This window comes from Taeniopygia guttata, chromosome 7 (genome assembly GCF_048771995.1).
Source record: "Taeniopygia guttata chromosome 7, bTaeGut7.mat, whole genome shotgun sequence".
Taxonomy (NCBI): domain Eukaryota; kingdom Metazoa; phylum Chordata; class Aves; order Passeriformes; family Estrildidae; genus Taeniopygia; species Taeniopygia guttata.
Genome location: NC_133032.1, coordinates 19,130,965 through 19,150,250, shown reverse-complemented (window position 1 = coordinate 19,150,250; position 19,286 = coordinate 19,130,965). Strand labels below are relative to the sequence as shown.

General features: G+C 38.0%; 1 protein-coding gene across 14 annotated transcripts in view; it reads left to right on the top strand.

Annotated features, from left to right (window-relative positions):
- ZNF385B (zinc finger protein 385B) overlaps positions 1 to 19,286 on the top strand; it is a 155,909-nt gene that overhangs the window by 19,546 nt on the left and 117,077 nt on the right. For 7 of the 14 annotated variants that reach the window (XM_002199595.6, XM_030277575.4, XM_030277574.4 and 4 more), the window contains exon 2: positions 10,467 to 10,769. In XM_002199595.6, coding sequence (XP_002199631.2) covers positions 10,469 to 10,769 — 301 coding nt within the window. In that variant the 5' untranslated portion in view covers positions 10,467 to 10,468. Of the gene's footprint in view, positions 1 to 10,466; positions 10,770 to 10,794; positions 14,079 to 14,333; positions 14,526 to 17,200; positions 17,507 to 17,607; positions 18,435 to 19,286 lie in introns of those variants that run through there. The other 7 variants (XM_072932319.1, XM_030277579.4, XM_072932317.1 and 4 more) reach the window with 7 other exon arrangements.

The window sequence follows — 19,286 nt, the reverse complement described above, 5'->3', positions numbered from 1 at the left end:
GCACACACAAACATCTGAACTATGAGGCCACTTCCCTCATCTCTGTTCCTGTCTCTATGCACTAAGCCTCTTTCCTGAACAGGCGTGCTTTGAGAAATGTTACTTAGATGTGATATTCTGGAAAGGCTGCTGTCATTTATGCGGCAGGTTCTTTATGTAGAGTATTTTAGACAGGAAAGCTGGCCTTATAGGAAACGCTGAGTTGTATCAAGTACAAACATCTTTGAAAGAGTCTGTGCATCTATCATGCAACTTGATTCCTACTGCAGTTAGAACATCCATTTTGATTTGTGTTATTATTGTTTTATTCACACTTACCTGGTCTGTATACCAGCTGAAGTGGGTATCATAGAATCACAGGAGGGTTTGGGTTGGAAGGAAACTTAAAGATCATCCAGCTCCAACCCCCTGCCATGGTCAGGGGCACTTTCCATGAGGTTGCTCAGGGCTTCATCCAACCTGATCTTTAACACTTCCAGGGATGGGACCTCCACAGCTTCTCTGGGAAATCTGTTCCAGTGTCTCACCACCCTCATAGCAAATAATTTCTTTCTATTATGTAATCTAGACCTACCCTCTTTTATTTTGAAGTAATTACTTCTTGTCCTGTCACTCCATATCCTTGTGAAAAGTCCCTCTCCAGCTCTCTCATTGCCTTTTCAGCTGCTGGAAGGTGCTCTAAGGTCTTTCTGGAGCCTTCTCTTCTCCAGGCCAAACAAACCCAACTCTCCCAGCCTCTCATAGGAGAGGTGCTTCCATCTTCTAATCAAGAAGGCATCCTTGTGACCCTCCTGTGGACTTTCTCCGGTGCTCTTAGAAACAACAGTTTAAGGAAGTGACATCTGCTTTAGTGATTCATATAGTTGACTATTATTTTTTTCAGTGCCTCCTGAATACTTGGTGTAGAATATATACAAGAGTGCAGGGCTTAAAAAAGTTTATGTAGGTACACAGTTTGTGGTAATTGGGAGTGGGGCTGTGCCTGAGCCTCATCCCCAGTGGGCACAGCTGTGTAGGTCAGGTGAGCAGCACTGACAGCAATGAGCCATGGAGTGCCCAGGGGCACTGACCAACCACCACAGGGAACAGAGGGCACACAGGGGCAATGTATGAACATGAGGGGATAAAAGGTTGGGCTAAAGAACAAGAAGGGCAGATGCTTGAAGCCTTCTGAAGTGGAGTGATGTTACTCTGTATGGGCAGATGCTTGAAGCCTTCTGGTGTGGTATGGTGTTAGTCTGTGTGGAGGAATGCTTAAAGCCTTTTGAAACTGTATGGTGATACTCTCTGAGTTGTGGCTAACTCAGCTGTGACATGTGCTGCGACAAGTTTATGCAGTTTAGTGAAATTGCCAATAGACCTTAGGTGTGAAGGTTTTATGGTAGAGCAATATATTACCTGAGTATCTTCACGTATTTTTGACTATTAAGTATGATATGCAAATAGTATACAGATTTTATACAAATGAATAGTTAGAAGGATGAAACCCAAACAATCTGCCATGTGAATTCTTAATTTGGGTACTATGTTCTGCTTAAAATGTAAGAGGGTCCAAAAGTTTATAAAACCAGATTAGATTAAAGCAATAATATGGTTTCACTGGCTGGAAAGCAGAGAAATGAGGAGTGTTTGCCAAATTTGTACGAGCAAATGCCCTCCTTCTCATGGTTCTTAGTTGAGGGGAGAGCAGAGGGGATTATTTACAGCATGGAAGCACATGCATGTCCTATTTCTGGATCAGTGTATGAGAAGTCAGCAAAACTCACAAAAGGCTGGTTCTCCTTTTTTATGAATGGAAGTGTGTTTTTGGTGTGGAAAAAAATATTCAGAATGGATTTTGCAAGCAACAGTCACTTAAAGCCTGAGGTGATTGGCAGCTCAAGTTTAGGAGAGATCTGTGCTTGGGAAGGAGGAATAAGGGAGTGGTTGTAACTTCAACTTCACCAGACATCTCTCCAAGTTCAGTGCTGGCACAAAATACACTTCATTGTAGTTCCTTTAAATGGGGAAAAGGGCAAGCAGAAGTTTAGGTTCAGGTCAGTGCTAACTTTAACCTAGCCTGCCTGCAGGTGGCTTCAGACTAGATGATCCAATATTCTTATGGTCAGTCACTAACAGCTGGGTAATATTCTTTGAACTTTATCATAAAACTTAATTAATTAATAAGAAAGCAGGTGTGATGTCCCTTTATACTATAAGGCAACATTAGTTTTGATATTTTTTCAGTTCCAAAAGAGAAGTAGACATAGACAATGACAGAATCTTATGAATGATGACTAATCTGGGACCATCTTTTTAGGAACATTTTAGGATTGACATTCACTGCCACTGATCATACTTGCAGTTTTCTGTTCTTTATGTTCTTAGTGCTTCCAATCAAGCTGATAGATCTCAATCTCACATTTTTTTCTCAATGTGGCATGTTCTTTGTTCATGCCCAGCTATTATTTTCACACAAGCATCAAAGCTCTTGTGTCCAAGAGTGCTTTCACAGCATTACCAGGCTTTATCCTGAATTAATGATTTCCAGTACATCTTATATTCAGCTGTAGCATTGTCAGACTTAAGAACATGACAGCCATCTATTAGGCCTGACTTTCCATTGTGGCTTCCTTTTATGCTGAGATGAATTCTTGATATTTTTGAGAGGGTAGGAAATTATTTTTACTTCCTGAGACCAAAGACTGATTTACTCTTCAAATGTCATTATGCTCAAGCAAGATAAAGTAAAGCCAAGTACAAATTCCCTGTAGGAACCTCAGATTATGTCAGCAGGTTTTGATCTTTATTTTTGCAAGTTTATGCTATGAACAGATTTTTTTTATAAATAAAATAGTTGCTTCACTAGAAGTACCTTACATCTTGAATCAGTTGTCCAAATAATTAAAACCCATTTGTTTTGCAGTTGGCTTTGTTATGTCAAGCTTCTCAAATGTATAAAAATGTTCTTTAAAAAAACCCCTATTTTCTGTGGTTCTTTTGTTGTTGAATATAGGTTCAAACTATATCCTCTACAGGATTTTCCCTTTATAGGTTTGTATTTGGCTCTTCCAAGTTGTAAAATCTGATGGAGATACATTTAATTAACGTTGTGTTATTCAATGTTTTTGTAGGGACAAATACAAGGAGTCATTTGATTTAAATAGTACTTGGATCCAATAATTTCAAAGTTACAGATAAAAATCTTAACCGAGCAACTTTATAGAAAATTCTTAGAGGTAATGTAATTCAATTGATTTATTAAATTTGCAATTGATTAGACAGTTCTCTGGTCTCAAGAAAGCAGATTATGAAAATGGATAAAATTGAAAATATACATAAGAAAATTCAGTTTGCTAATTTCTACTTGGAAAAATTTAGCTTTTTAAAATTGAGGATTTGCTGTTAAAATAACTTGTAATTTTCATGTTGAACTTATTAAAGTATCCTCTTTTTAAACCTTTTTATTTTTTATTTTCTTTCTTCTTTTTACCCCTGTCTGTTTGGCATTTGCAGATGTTTTATATTTTAATGCTGCCCATATCCAAGAAAGAGCTAATATTAGTCTCTCTATTTTTGTGGTTTGGTTTTTTAATTTTCCTGGGTGTTGCCTTGCAAATACAATGTATTTGGGATTTAGGTCATTAATAGGAAACTAGAGTTTCTGGATGAAATAGGACGTAAATAGGATCAGATACAGACAATCAGTGATGGCTGGTATGAAATGGATTTTTTTTTTTTTTTAATGAGGACACTAAAACAGACTGGACCATGGGCTACCTGATGGAATTTGTTGCAGACATCATACCAGGGATAGCACTATGGATATTGGGATCATTATAAGGATTTGTTCAAAAGATTTGTTAGAGAGAAAGCTATGGGAGCTAAGCCATTTTCCTGGAAGGTCTACTCTCTGAAAGGTTTCTGCATGTGGTAGGGGAGGGCAAATGTCTTAAATGATATCTAAACCACGTGTTGGACACTTAGGGCATCTAAACATTCTTCTTTAATTAGCTAAGATTGCTTAGAATGCAAGTTAACTGACGGTAAGCAGTGGTTTAATGACAGACTGCTGAGTAGAAGGGGCCAACTTGTCAAATGGTTCATCAAGCAAAGTCGTATTATGATAATTCTGTAGAACTATCTGTTCATCTTGAAGCATAATCCAGGATAGCTGTCTGGACTGCAAACTTGGTTAGCCTGCTTGGCAGCAGTCTGATGTGTTATGTCAGGTGAGGATATATATCTTTGGCAAATAAACTGATGTGTAAATAAATTCATGTTAATGCTAAGAGTGCCAGAAATCTGTAAGTACGGGTGCTACAGAGGAAAGGATCGACCTTATAATTAGAGCCAACTGCAGATACTGGCACATGCAACAGAAGTCAGTGATAACCTAACTTGAGAGTAATTTCATTTACTCCAGTTTAGCTGAGCTCACAGTCTAGTGCAGCAGGTCTAATTTTAGGTTTCCTTAACATCAAAAATTTCAAGGCTAGTAAAGCAAAACACTAGCTACTTGAATGCTTCCAGTTTTCTGAATTACCTTGTGCTGAACAGCTAATGTTTGTTTTGTGAAACAACCATCTGTTTCTATAGTTTGAAGAGAATCTCCTTCAAATGTTAAATGCTCTAAAATGTGTTTGTGAAGAGGCTGTCAGCCATTTGTCACCATTCAAGTCTTTTCATGCTCAGTGAAAGCAAGCTGAGTTTCTGTTCCTCTTTGTATTGATGAACTAGCATCAAAATTAAAGCTAAATAATTACTTTAGCCCAGTTTGGTCTGTGTACTGTGACCAACTGATTATTCTTTATCTGTATTAAGAAATAAAAAAAATGTATTTTTTGAACCATCCAATTTTTACTGTAACTTTGAATAAAAACATTCCATGTATTTTGTAAGCAGAGATGAAAGACATAACCAAGAGTTGATCTGATATGGATGGATGGGTAATAAATAGTTTGACAGGTGGAGATGTTGCAGAATATGATGGCTCCTTGAGGAATTTCAGAACAAGATGAGGATTAAACATGGCAGTTCTCTGTTTGGGTTTGTACTGAAAGAAAGAGAAACACATCTTCTGAAACCAAACAGGTCCCTTAAACATATGGGGGATTTTACAAGGCTGGCTTCAAAAGAGTCTCTAGTGCTTTTTTAAACTCTGTAGGATACTGCACACAAGGCACTATGCATATGCTGTTCACCACAGTATCCCAAAAGAACTTGTTGCCCAGATGGTGCAAACCATATGCCTCTTGATAGTTTATCTGTGTTTGGGAAATACTCTCTAGAAATATAAGAAAGGTCATAACACTTGTGAAGAACAGCTCTATTGAATTTCTTTTAAATAATGCTCTGGTTGGTTTTTGTATTTTTTGGGGTTGGGCTTTTTCTTTCGGGAGATGTGTGTAAATGTTTTATGGAGAGATGAGGAAGTAGGGAACCATAGTTGCTCAGTGTGAGACCACAGCTCTTAAGGCATGTATGCAGACTTCATCAGTTCAGTGCACAGATAGTTTTTCTCCATTGGAGATGCCTAAGAGGACTGTAACACAAGGCTGGGTCCTGGGTCCCTCTCTCCCCTCCCCTTCTCCCAGCTGTTTGAATTAACCTTTTTGGAAATGTAACAATATAGAAAGACAGTTAATTTTGGTTTTTGTTCTCATGTCTTCAGCAACTCATTTGATTATTTCCAAAAGCTAAAGGAGAAAATTCTCTTTGCCCATATGTAAGTTTCTAAAATCAGTTTTCTGTTTTGCTTACCTGGCACAGATCCATGGAGGAAAGGCAGTCTAATTACATTTCCAGCACAGTGGTTCTTTGAAGTATGAACTAATTAGGAATGGGCATTGCAAAAGTTTAGACCAGCACTCAGGAAAAGAATGCATCATGTAACCATCACTAATGCATTAGGATAACCAAAGCTTATTTCCTTCAAGTAAAGATTTGCACATTATCACCTACAGCACTGTACTATATAAATACTTCTTTGTAGCTCCTCTGAAAGCACAACTCTGTTTAAAAGTAAATTAGCCAGCCAAATTGAAAGGCTAATTGCCTTAAGCTTCAAGTACAAAGGATATCCACACTTAGATTTCTTTGCCAGTGCAAGAGGCTGAGAAGATGTGTTTTCAGAAATCCTAACAGGGTATCTCATATCACTTCAGAATTTTAATGTGGTGTCATAAATCACTAACTTATTCTTGCTTCCAGTATTGTTTGCAAAACCTATTGTTTGCAGGGAATGTGATGGAGGGACAACCCTGTTTAGTCTGGTAACAGTTTATGTCAACTGCTTGAACAGGTCTTACACTTTACATTGCTTCCTCTTATGATTTTGATCAGAAGAAAAAGTAGTATACCTGGTTTAATTCAGAACTTGTTTTTGCAAGAGAAAGACTGATGGAGCATACAATTCCTTTACAGACTTAACATTTTTCTGGATCATTTCAGCTGGATATATGGATGCTCTTCTCTGTTTCCTGCTTTGTTTTTCTTGTTTTCCCATTCCCACCTTTCAATTTTTAATTAAGTCTAATCCTCACTGAGTAAATACAGTGACAACCTTTGCAATGCGTGTGTCCAGTGGTTCACAGAATCATGTCCTTTTTGTATGGATCATTTTAATTTGTGGATATTGTTATGTGTCAGCTGCTGCTGCTAAGACTTACACTGTGCTGTATCAAGGTTGTACAGAACTGGGAGCTTGCAGGATTGATCAAATGTATTTTCTCCATATGATAATTCCCAACCCTTCTGCCTTTTAATGAACTCATATTCTTGTTCTTACTCTTAAACCAACTTCTAAATACTTCACAAACCTACCTATAACAATTACTCTAAATTATTTTTTAGTTTCACAGAATGTAATGATTATGTAACTTCTCGTTATTCTCAGCTCACTGACTGTAGTCTCAAGTAGCTGCTTGTGTTACATGATAATGTCACTGAGCTATGTGTAAGCCTGAGGAATGAAATGGCCCTGTTTCATATCTGAGTCCTGGTGGGTGAGCACAAGTACCACCCAGAGCTCTTCACAATCTATCTGCAGGAATAAGCTCTTTTTGAAAGAAAAAAAAAATCACTTGTCAGATGTGTGCTTGCATAAATTTGAGTGACTACAAAGTTTAGAGAATAAGAACAAAGTGATTGGTTTTGGATTTTTTTGTTTTTTGTTTTTTGTTTTCTATTACAATTTAATGTGTAGGTACATGTTTCTTTCATTAAAGTTTAAAGCATTCAGACAGGTTTCTAAAGAAAGGCTAGCTTGTACAAGATGAACCTCAGTCATGAGGTTTATCTCACCTCATTCATGGTGAGATTCTGCACTGACTCAATGCAGAATTGTACTTGTGCTGAATGTTCTAGAACCAGTATATTTCAAAGGTATGTTTTTTTCAACCTGAACTTTAAAGAAGAAGGGAAGGAGATGAGATTTTTAAAACAATGGAAGCTTTCTTTGCATGTAATAACATTTTTAGTTTTTGAACAAATACATGCACCACAAGATATGATAATTTATGGTAAAATCTGTATTACAGTGTGAAAAATGGCCATACTTTAGAATATCAGTGCATGTTTGCCACCAACATTTTCTTTTAAAAAACTCTAGAAGAGACTAAACAAAGCTTTTCAAACACAAGTGATTTGCTTTACCAAATGTTCAGATCTCCACATCCCAGGGGGATAAGGGCTAGGATTTCTGTAAGGAACAGGCAGACTTCTGAGGCTTGGCATGGTCCCGTCTCTGGCTGCAGGTACAGGTTCTCTCCAGGGCTGGACTGGTCAGAGTATGCTGCTACAAGCCCTCCTATGCTCAGTGTAGGCATTTTCTCAGAAGTGATTTGCATCTGCTGCTCCCATCAGTTGTTGGGAGGTCATTGCTGCTTATAATCAGGCCACCTTTTAATTTAGATGCAGAGCTTTAGGCAACAAAGGTTGTTTTAAAATTTCAGCTTGTGTTTTTTAATTCTTGAATTAGTAGCAAGAGATTGCTTCAACGACTCATTTGTCCTGTGTATGCAACTTTGTAGTAAAACTGAGTTTATAGTTATTCTTTTGTTAAAACAAGAGTATATCTTGGCAGTGATTTCTTTTTATTTGTTTGAAGGTTAATTTTCTTTCTATACTGGCAGCTGGGATGCCTAAGGGTGCAGGTGTAGTGTGTGACTTGCTCAATTGTTCTTGCTGTGCTCGATTGTTCTTTCTGGGTGTGTCCATATTTATAAATACTTTGGTGATGTCAGGACTGCATTTTTGAGGCAAATGTTCTGATTTCCCCATGTACCCTGATTTGGCCCATAATTGCACAGTCTCAGGCTTTACCAAGGTTTTGTTCCTCTGGAGGAAAGGCAGCAGAAACATGCAGTCCAGGAGTGTACATGCCTTGTGCTGCAGTGCTATTGTGCAGTGCCAGCCTGGTGCCTTCCAAAACAACACTTCTTGGGAAGCTTTGGTGCTCCATCAGTCTTCCTTCTGCTCCATGCATCTTCCTAATGCAGATGTTTGCCTCTGCCAATTTTAAAGGTATCCAAACCAACTGAGCTTCATTAAGGTCTTACAGATGATTGAAATAATCGCTGAATCATATTTTGGATTATTTTCTGTCTGCAACCAAACGTAAGAGATTTTTGATAGGACAGGATTTTTAAACTGTAACATTTTAGTATTCAATGATGATTTTTAGATACAACTTGTAAAAGAATTTTTGTTTCAGAACATTTTACTTCAGAGAACAAAAGCTAAAACAGTGATGTTGAAATAAAATATGGAAAACAAAGGGACTAGGGGAGGTTATTTATGGTTTAAAATACATTGAAAAATAATAAATACTGAAGCTCTAAGGAGATTAAATTTTCAGATGAAAATGTTATCTTAGCTGAGTCAAGGATCTTGGTTGCTGGCCTTGAAATATGAAACTTACACTTAAATGATTTAGTGTGACTGTCTCTAGCCTAGGTTTTCAGGATCGCCAGTATTTTGTTTTTAAATTAATTAGGTACCTGTATGCTACAATTATTTTTAATAATTAGTTTTATTTTTATTTGGTGTGATTTATACCCTAATGTATTGTTAATATTGTTTGATGACAGAACTGTCATCTATAAGAAACAAACACATGAAGTGTATTTAGAATTCTTGATCAGTGAATTGTACTTGAGAGGGAATCTGTACCAATACTAAGCATGGGTTAGTTAGGAATATGATGAAATACTCTATCCTACCATATATATGACTAACTATTTCTGAAGCTTTTTCTGTGTACACCCCTGTGCCAGAGAACAGAACAGACTTTCTCTTGGTAATAAACTTAACTGGATTATGAGAGGGGTAATCTAGTGTTACTTGTGAATGCTACACTCTTCTGGGGAGGATTACTGATACTTGTAGTTTTAATGTTTGTGTCTTTCAGTGCTCCTGCCTAACAGAGTGGTAAGTGTACACAAAATTCTGTGCTGCTTTGGTTCCAGGCAGGAAAAGGGACCTTGTGTTTGAAGTCTTTTGCTTTTGAAACCTGAGCATAGGTGAACTCTTGCCTGGAAAGAGCTGCTTTTGTGTGCTGCTTTCTGAGCCAGCCTTTGGCCATCCAGAGTATTTGGGTGGTGGGGGATAAGAATAAATATCAATTTGTGTAGCTGAGAAAACAGAATTATTTTCTATATGACTTACCCTAGACGCACTCCCCCCCCCCCCCCCCCCCCCCCCATTTCTTCTCTGCTGGTTTAGCACCATACCTTAAATAAAATAGGACCGTTCCCCCAGTATATGTAAAACTGTATTTTGTGTAGCTAGATGATGAGGTTTTTATTCCCTAGGGCAAGTTAATATTTCAGGCTCTTGGATTGTTGTTCAGGGATTTCTGATTTTCTGTAAGCTTGCACAAGACTAATGTTAACTGACTTTCCCCTGTAAAATAGTTTGAGTTATGAAGGTATTGATGGACTAATATAGATAACATACAACCTTTGTATGAAGCGGAAGATTTGGATGTATGTGAAAGTGGAAAGGCTTCATTAGTCTCATTTGAACAGTCTGCTGTCTTCCAGTGTTTCCATAACATTTCTTGTTGGCATCTATTTTGTTGAATAGTTGTATTTGAAGCAGTGGGTGCTGCTATAGCCATTGGAAAGTGAGAAGCTCTGGAACCAGTGTTTAGTAAGGCAGAGGAAATGTATTTGAAAATCAATCTTAACCTCTGCTACAGATGCAATAATAAATCTACTTTAAAGTAGAGAGCTTGCTTAACAAAATAGTGAGTTGTTGCAAGTCGCTGTGCACAGACTGTGATATATTGCCAACTTATTATTTCTGAGCTCTGTGGTGTGTCACGAATGCATTTATTTCTATATTAAGCAATGCCTCTGCAGTTTGCAACCTTGTTAGAACTGGTTGCTGGGTCATGCATTACAGCATTTTAAAACAGAAAACACAGTTTTAATAGTAAGGATTTGTTGCTGTCTAGTAACAATTTTGTCTCTTCTTTGTAGGTATGAAGCGTCCATTAAGTCCTGACCACATTGTTGAAGATGGGACTATGAATCAACCAGCTGTTCTACAGGCCTTTGAAGAAAAAGGACTGAGGAATGACAGACAGGATTACCAATTAAGCAAAGAAAAAAAGAAGATACTCTTTTCATTCTGTGAAGTGTGCAATATACAGCTGAACTCTGCAGCCCAAGCTCAAGTTCATTACAACGGGAAATCTCACTTGAAAAGAGTGAAGCAGCTAAATAATGGAAAGCTCCCTACAAGTACAGCTCCTGGCACTTTGTTTGCAAGTACAAGCACAGGTACATAATTAGTTTGAGATGTTGCATCTTGGTCAAGAATTCTAAGGAAACTTTTAAACTCTACTTTCTGCACGTAACATAGCCATTAAACTTAATATAGATTAATACTATTAGTTAATATTTTGCCATGTTCAGAATTACTGGTGTATTTCTTCACCCATGAAGCCAAATGGTATTGAGGCAATATTCCATTATTCCAAGCAATATTCCATTATGTGTTAGACCTTGAGATATGGTCTGTTTAAAAGTAACTCTTGTGAATCCAAATACTTACACATTTTGTCATCTGCTTTTTTTTCCAAAAGAAAGTTCTGGAGGGATGCTACATGTACAGGAGAAACTTTTAAATGAAATCTAGTAATGGAACAATGGAGGAGGAGAGCTGGAATTTACAGGCCTGGCCCTTTGATTCTTTCTCCTTTCAGCCCTCTGCGTTTTAACCACTCTTATACATAGAATTGGTTAGGTTGGAAAAAACCTCTAAGAAAGAAGTATTTCAAAATAAGACTTTACTTACTGGGAAAAACAGAAGTCTTGGGCAGAATGCATTTAGCTTGCATAATGTAAAGATACAAAGCACATAATATGCTGTTCTGTTTTTTGGGGATAGTTTGTTTCTTTTTATTTTAGTGTTAGAGTCAGTTCATAACTATTTAAGAAAAATCTAAAACTCTGATCTTCATACAAGAAGTTTTCTGAATTGTAATATTAGTTTTTATTTGCTACATTAATACACTGGCTTTGTTTTCTTTTATTTCATTTTGTATAGAAATAGTCAAGCTGCATTGAAAGGTTTTGCTTTTTCTTCTGATTTTGTTCCTTGTTACTTGAATATTACTTGTTTTGAAGTCTGTGGTACTGTTTTGTTTGACTTAGAACTAAACAGTATGAGAGTATCACTAGAGAGAATCACACTAGGCATGTGATTCAAAAGATGAAATTCCTATTGAAAAACATCTGGATTACTTAATTGTGAGCATTCTTAAAATAACTAAATATCTGTGAGGCATTATGATTGATTTAAGATTCCTCTGTGTGTAGACCTACAATGCAAACATAAAAATATTTTTTATTTTTGTTGCTTTTTGTTATCTGAACTCCTTCATCTGATAACTTTGCTGTCATTCCTGGGGATCACAGCTGATGCTCTGATGCTCAGAATACAATTATGCTTGATGGAGCACATGCTTTGGGGCTACTGCATAGCTTGGGAGTTAAAATTCATATTTCTTTGTAACTTGTTCACCGATCTCTATATTAGACTATTAGTTGTATAGTAGTTAGGCTGGTCTATCTAGTGCATGTTGAAATAAGCACTCTTTTTTCATAGCTGAGGGATATTGTGTTCATAGCATTTAAAAGAAAGAAATGCCTTATAATAGACAATTTATTATTACTGTGATTATACTGTTTAAGAACCACTGTGAGAACAAGACTTACTAGAGGTAGTTCTCAAAGAACATTTTCCAAAAATAACTAGAAATTAATTTTCTTATAAATTGACATTATTCAGGCTCAGTTTTAATCCATGTCCTCTGGAGTGTTATTACCTCTTGTAATGGAAGCCTTCCTTTCCCATTTCTTCAGCTAATGTTGTAAACAGAACTAATTGTGCAGATGGTAAGAGAGTAATTATATTAATCTCACCTCACCAGTGAATAGACTTTATTCCACATACAAAGGAAGCAAATAGCCCCTCTGATACTTCGCTGTTATAGCTGCACCCTTCTAACAAAGCACCTAGTGAACAGTTCAGCACACTTTAGGAAATTTCCTGCAAGAGTTCCATCCAGTGTCAGGTTGGAGGTTTTCCTCTGTATTCAGTAGATGAATGTGCAATCAATAATTTTCCCACTGGAAAATGAGGTGACTGTAAAATATATGTGACTGCAAGTTTTCCTTGACACTTGAGATACCAGGATTACAGACCTGCCAGAACTGTCTTGATTCTGTGTGACAGAATTGATGGATTGCTGGCTTCAGTTCTCCCTGACACTTGGTGGACTTGGTTATAAATGGAGATGAGACATATTTTCATATTCATTCTCTTTTGTGGTCCTTTATGACAGTTGTTAATAAGTGTCCATTAACTTTTGACTTCTACTGTGCTTTACAACTATAAGCTCAAATTTGTTGCTCTTAAATTTTGCTGGTAATGATCCTTGTACTACATGGGAGTGTTTATTAAGATTTGGTACCTGGGATTCCAGGTCCTGGCAAGAATACCTTTAATTTTGTAGATGAAGGGCTTTTATATATTTAAAGTCTAAATATCATTTTAGAGATGAATTTAAAGTTACTTCTTTGTATTTAGAGTAAGGGTGCAATTGTCATATGATTTAAAACATATTTATTTAGAAAGTTTCCGCTATTTCTAGTTTATCTTGCCTTGCCTGTTATTGATATATACAAACTCTTTTGCTGTTGTACCTCTACCTGCCATTTAAATTGCTTCCTAGCAAGTAAGATTTAATAGAAAGCAAAGATTTAAGAGCTGCTTTTCTTTATATTGCCACAATCAAGAAATTAATGGGTTGCATTAGGCAACTTTGGTCATTTGATCCTCTCATTGAATTCCTCCTTTTATTTACATTGGTGTTGAAAACTGCTTGGAAAATACATTGCATACGTAATGCACACACACACACATGGCTTATGTTAGTGCTTGTTTATGACCGGCCGTGCCCACCACGTCTCTGGCTGCTGTTTCAGTGCTGCCACTGCCAGGGCCATCCTGACCCTTGTGCCAGGCATACAGCGTACAGACAGGCTGCCTTCAGCAGGACGTAAATGAACTCGCACAAAAGTCAGAAAGTGTGTGTTTGTCTTGCAGTTTAAGCTGGAAATTATTTCATGTATTTCCTATGAAGAAAAAGGAAAAGAAAGGGCGGTTTCCTGCAGCCTTGGGGAGATGTATTTTGGAGGAGCCTGTTTAAAGCTTTTCAGGGAGCGGGCCTTGCTGGAGCGTGCAGCAGATCCCGGCTGTTCTGGGTCCCTGAACTCCACCTGCACCCGCCGCTCTCGGGGCCGTGCTGGCCCGGCACGGGCTGGGCTCGGGGCTCGCTGCGGTCCGCTCGCCCCGTGCGCTGCCGGCGGGGCGATGGGCCGGGCCGGGCCGCGCCGCTCGGCCCCACGCGGTGGCGCTGCAGCCCGGCGGCGCGGCGCGGCCGGAGCCGTGAGGGGCCGCGGGCTGCTCCCACCGCCGGCCGGGATCCGCGCACGGCCCCTGCTCCTCCGCTTCTTCCCCGCAGCTGACGCCGGTTTGCCCCACGGATTCTCATTGCTTCCTCCATGGGGTGGTATCTCCTGGTGAGTCTCCTGGTTCTCTCTCCTTTCCCCCATGGAACAACGGGAGCAGTCCTGTAGTTTTAAGGGAGTGTGCTAGAAATGCCTATCGAAGTCCAGATGTTACAGATCTCGTGTAGGGACGTTTCATTTTTGTTACAGAAGACGTCCAGATTTAAAAGTAGGCAAAGGAGAATCCCTTTTCCCTGGGTCCTAGGCTGTTTTAAAGAGCACATGTACTTTAGGGCACTCATTAACGCCCATGTGATCTTTCTGCAGGTCTGGCTGGAGGTGTGATTGGCATGTCAGGATGCAGTGTGTCCTCGTAGCAGCTCTGCCTTCTTGTTCTGGAAACCTCTGGCTTTGTGTGACAGTTTGGAAATGCTATAGGACCCTGTACCGTGACTCTTTGTAAGGAATAGTGCTAAAAGTTGTTGTGTGGACGCTGCAATACTGAGGAAATAATCACAGGTTGGTTTCCTGAGGCTTTATAAAGACACAGTTCTGTGATCTGGTTCACAGCAATGACAGCCAGGGATTTGTTAATACAGCAAAATAAATATGTAAATTACTAGACTTCTGTTGTGTTTGTGACTTAAACAGGTCACATAAAGGGCCTGGTAGTGGAAGGGAGAAGGTAAAACAGCACTATTGGGCATGGGAGAAGGACAAGGGACTACGGACAAGGCAGGGCTTCTTCAGCAACAGAGATTAGAGCTTCTTTATCTCTTTGTCCAGTGCCATATAAATTTGTACATCTAGGCAACCTACCAAGTTAATGGAAGCAGGGAGGTTTGTAATTAAAGAACTCAGATTACTCTTGATAGGATCCATGGACTGTATCGCTTACTTGCATATTAGTTTCCAAAAAAAAAAAAAAATTAGAGATAGCATGTGTAGTATCTTCAGCCAAAAAATTAAAGAGACTATTGATAGACATTGAGAAATTATACTGAAAATATGCCAGATAGCCTTAGATCTGACCAATGATGGTTGGTTACAACAGGATGAATCTGCAATGCACTGCTCTCATTTCAGTGGAGTTTTTCCTTGTTTTATGTCAGATGAATCTAAACCTAAATGCAGGTTTTTGTATGTAGGTTTTAATCTTTATATGAGCCAAGACTGCCTTTCTGACAGGTACCTTAGTTGCCATCTGAGACTGCTTTGTGCCAACATAATGGAGTACAGAACTTTGCGTACTTTAAGCCTCTTGATCTAGGTCCTCAAATTCTTCTCAATGTTTCTTTAATAATCTAAAAAAAGACAAGGATAATCCAATTTTTATTGAAGAAGATTTTTATGAATTATTCTAGCAAGTACTCAGAGGAATGCAAAACAGTAACTAAAAGTATCTTAAAGTTTGTGACCTGAGTCCTATTAAATGTATGCATGCATAGCTACAGAATTAGTACACAAGTCTGTAGAGAGCACTGTGTGCTTACTCTGTGTTGGGCCAAAACCATTTTTAGATTAGCAGAAGGTGAGCACTTGTTCTGTCTTCCACATCTGCTGCTACAGCCCGACCTTTCAGCAGTTTCAGGAGAGCTGCTTCTGTGGGGTCACAAAGTGGAGCAACTCCTCAGGGCTTCCCCTCTCTGTCCCCTCCTGAAGAGGGAGGTTGCTCCATGCTTTGCTGTCCTACTCTCGGTAAAATCCATTTTTCTATTTGTAAAAAATTATGCTCTCACTAAAAATCAAAACTGCATCCAATATAGTAGAAATAATAACAGAAAGAGTTACATTACCATAATGAAATGTGGCTTAGTGAACTGCTGAGAAGGTCTTAGTATTTCACTTCTTGCTACAGGGTATGTTGACTTTTTTCTTATTCAGCAGTCTCTTGAACAAGATTACATTTGGTAGATGGTATCACATTCTTTGCATCACTTGAGTCTCTTCCACCATTTACTTAAGAGATAGGTAATGGTATGTAACATTTTTCTTACAGTATGAAATGTATTTAGTATAAGCAATTGCTGTTTTTTCTTTTGCAGAAGTCATTGTAGAAACATAGAATATGCTGAGTTTGAAGAGAACCAACAGGATTGTGAATAGCTGCTTTGAAATAAGCCAGATTTATTGTATTCTGTTTTGGCACTTGGTACTCCTCACAAAATGCTGGTGGTGAAAGTTAATATCAAGGCCCAGAACTGACATTAAAATGACATTAAAAAAAAAAAAATTGCCCATGACTACACACAATATCCATAATACAGTTCTTTGAGAAGCTGCACTGTGAAAGTGCTGGTAAAATTAATAAAAAATATCAAGTAGATTATATGTGCATTCACTGGTGTCTTCAGGAAAAACATGGAGAAATCATTATTTTATTGACGTTGGTTTTTTAAAAGTAATTGATAAGTTGCATCAGAAAAAAAAAATCAAAAATTTCCTAATTCCCTGATGGCAAATTGAAAACTATAACTCTGTTGAAGTAGATGAGAGTTATCAGACCAGATATTCATTTCTACACTCCATTCTCTTGGAGGTGAGGAACACATGAATGACATGAAGCAAGCAAATTAAGTATGTACCTATTATGGAAAAAAATGGTTTGCAGGCAGTGGTCCTTTGGGTGGAATGTGGGAAGATTCCAAAATAAAATTGGACAGTACATACGGGACCCTTTGCCACTACTTTGCATAGATATATTCTTGTAGCAAAACACCCTCCTGGACAGTTTAACCTCTCTTCAAGGGTGGGTATGCTGTGGTAAAAAAAAGCAGCATTTAAAGCATCAGAAAATCAGATGTTTTAGAGTCTAGGACCAAAAATACAGCTGCTCATCAGCCATGGTTTCAAGCTGAGCATGACTGCAGGAGTGGTGGTGACACAACTTCTGCTTCAGTTGGGAGCATGTCCCTTGTCCTTTAACCACTTCAGGCATGGCCTGGAGAGTGTCTTAAATCAGCTGAGTTGATGCTGCTGCAAGAATTTCTTCACTGTCTCACTGAAGGATGTGATCTACAGTTTAGAGGTGTAGAGAGGTGAGATGAAAAGGGATCTATAAATTCAGGCATTTTTATTCATGTGCATTTCTGGCCATGATTTCTGCATTAAAACTACTGGAAGAAACAAAATAATGAAGTCAGGTTTGTTTATTATTTTTACCTTGTAAAAGGAAAACTGACATCTTCTCTGTACAATAATTTTTTTCATCTGGGATCAGAGCCTGTCAAAATTTCTCTGATACTTGTCTCATGACCCAGCAGTATATTTGGGTAACTGCACAGGAAATCAAATAAAAAACTCCTGTCTTTCCACTTCTTCAAAGCCTAGTTATAGTTACATCTCTGGCTGTGAGCATGCACAGCAAAACATGCTCTCTTACCTTTCTGGGGAAGGAAAACCTATGAAATACCTGGAAAGATAAAAAAGATGTATGCTGCAAGAAGTCCATGTGGGAGTAGGGGTAGCATGAATTTAATAAGCCATGGATATTTTTCATAGTAAGTAATTTTAAATTACTGCTGTTTTGAAAGAATGAAGGCATTAGTCATGCAATGTCGTGCTTTTAATGATATTTTTGTTTTGGTAAAAATATTTAATCTGCTAGACTATGCAGGTCTTTGTTGGGTCAGCATTCTAAATGTTTTCACCCAAATATTTATTATGCTTTTTAATGGATATCCTGGTTTTTAATATGTAATAGACTGTTGTATGGTTAAAAAATACTTATTTCCTGTCCATAATTTTGAAGTAATCTTATTTAGAAAAGCTGTAAGGAGTCATTAATTTTTATTGCTGGATTTTTTTTTTTACCCCCCCAATAATGAACCTCTTCACAATACAGGCTGCTCATTCTCCTCTGTCTCGTGTTCGTTGTAGAAAAGACAGGGCTATTTTTAACATTTACACAGTCTAGATAGATGATTCCTCGTTCTGTGTGGTTTGGAGCTGAAGCTGTAGAGCCTTTCATAATCATATCCTTTTATTTTTTTATGGTTTGCTTGAATTTGATCTCTGTAGCTGATTCCATGCATTGATAATGAAGGCTTGGGTTGCCTGATTCTCAGCATAAATTCAGGCAGACTTCTAGTTTGACAGTGCTCTGTGTTTCGGTACGCATGAAGATACAGAACTGAAATTGCTTTGCTTTCTTTACAAATGACTCAGAGTGTGCTTGTCCTTCCCTAAAATGTTGCCAGCGTGTGAAGGATTTTCAATGAGCAGTGCAATAAGCCGGCATCTGGGAAGGTTTGAGGCTGCTCTGGTATAGCAGTGAACTGTCACACAGATGATCAGGGCTGGAGCCAACACTCTGTAGCACCGTAGATCATATTGGTCAAATACTGGAAGTTTTGTTTATGTAACTTGGTTGCTGTTTAACCTGCTTAAATAGTATTGCCATAATGTGGAGTGGGCTTCCCAGTAGAGGTGAGTCTGTTTTTTATTATTCAACTTCACTGAGTTGCTTTGTGCTACGATGTTAAGAGTGGATGCTTACATGTTTGGCATTATTTCTATGTGCAGTGCATTTCTGTTTTAGTTATTCCAGTGGAAAGGATAATAAAAAAGGCAAGGCATATAATGCATCTTTTTCTTCTCATTTCAGTATTAAAAGTAACTAAATATGTGGCAAGCTCCCTTTCCTTGCTTGCTGTTTGCAGAGGGGCATCTGTCCAGTAGGTGACTTCCTATGCATTTTAAATGTTTTTTGAAAGTCAGTGATGCTGTGTTATTGTTGTAGAAAGCAGCTTATTAGCAGTGTGAATACATACCTTTTACCGGAGCTTGCTTGCTGGCTTGTTAAATCTCAAAGTATAGTTACGATGATGTGTGAAACACAAGAGCTGTCGGATTCTCCAGATAAACTAAAAAAGTAAAGAATGAAATCAATTGTATACTGGATTTGACATAATAGATATGTCTGTCATTGTTAATATTAAAAGTTATGATCTGTCATGCCCAGAACAGCTTCCAGTAATTCATTTGCACTGACAGCTTTCTTTGAGAAGGGTATAAAATTACTGTCGCTTCTCCCTAACCACTTAAATTTGAGATTTAGTGCACCAAGTTTTATTTAAGGGAACAGATATTGTGATAAAGGTAGCTTGTGAAGTTCTAGTAGCAAATCTTTAAGCTTGAAAGGATTATCATAAACTAAACAGACTTGGTACTTGTGTGTTTAAAAAAAAGGGCTTTTATTGAGAATATCACCTCTAGCAGAACAAAAAAAATAGTTCAGCTGAGTTACTTATTAAGCACTGCTGTTATGCAAATATTGAG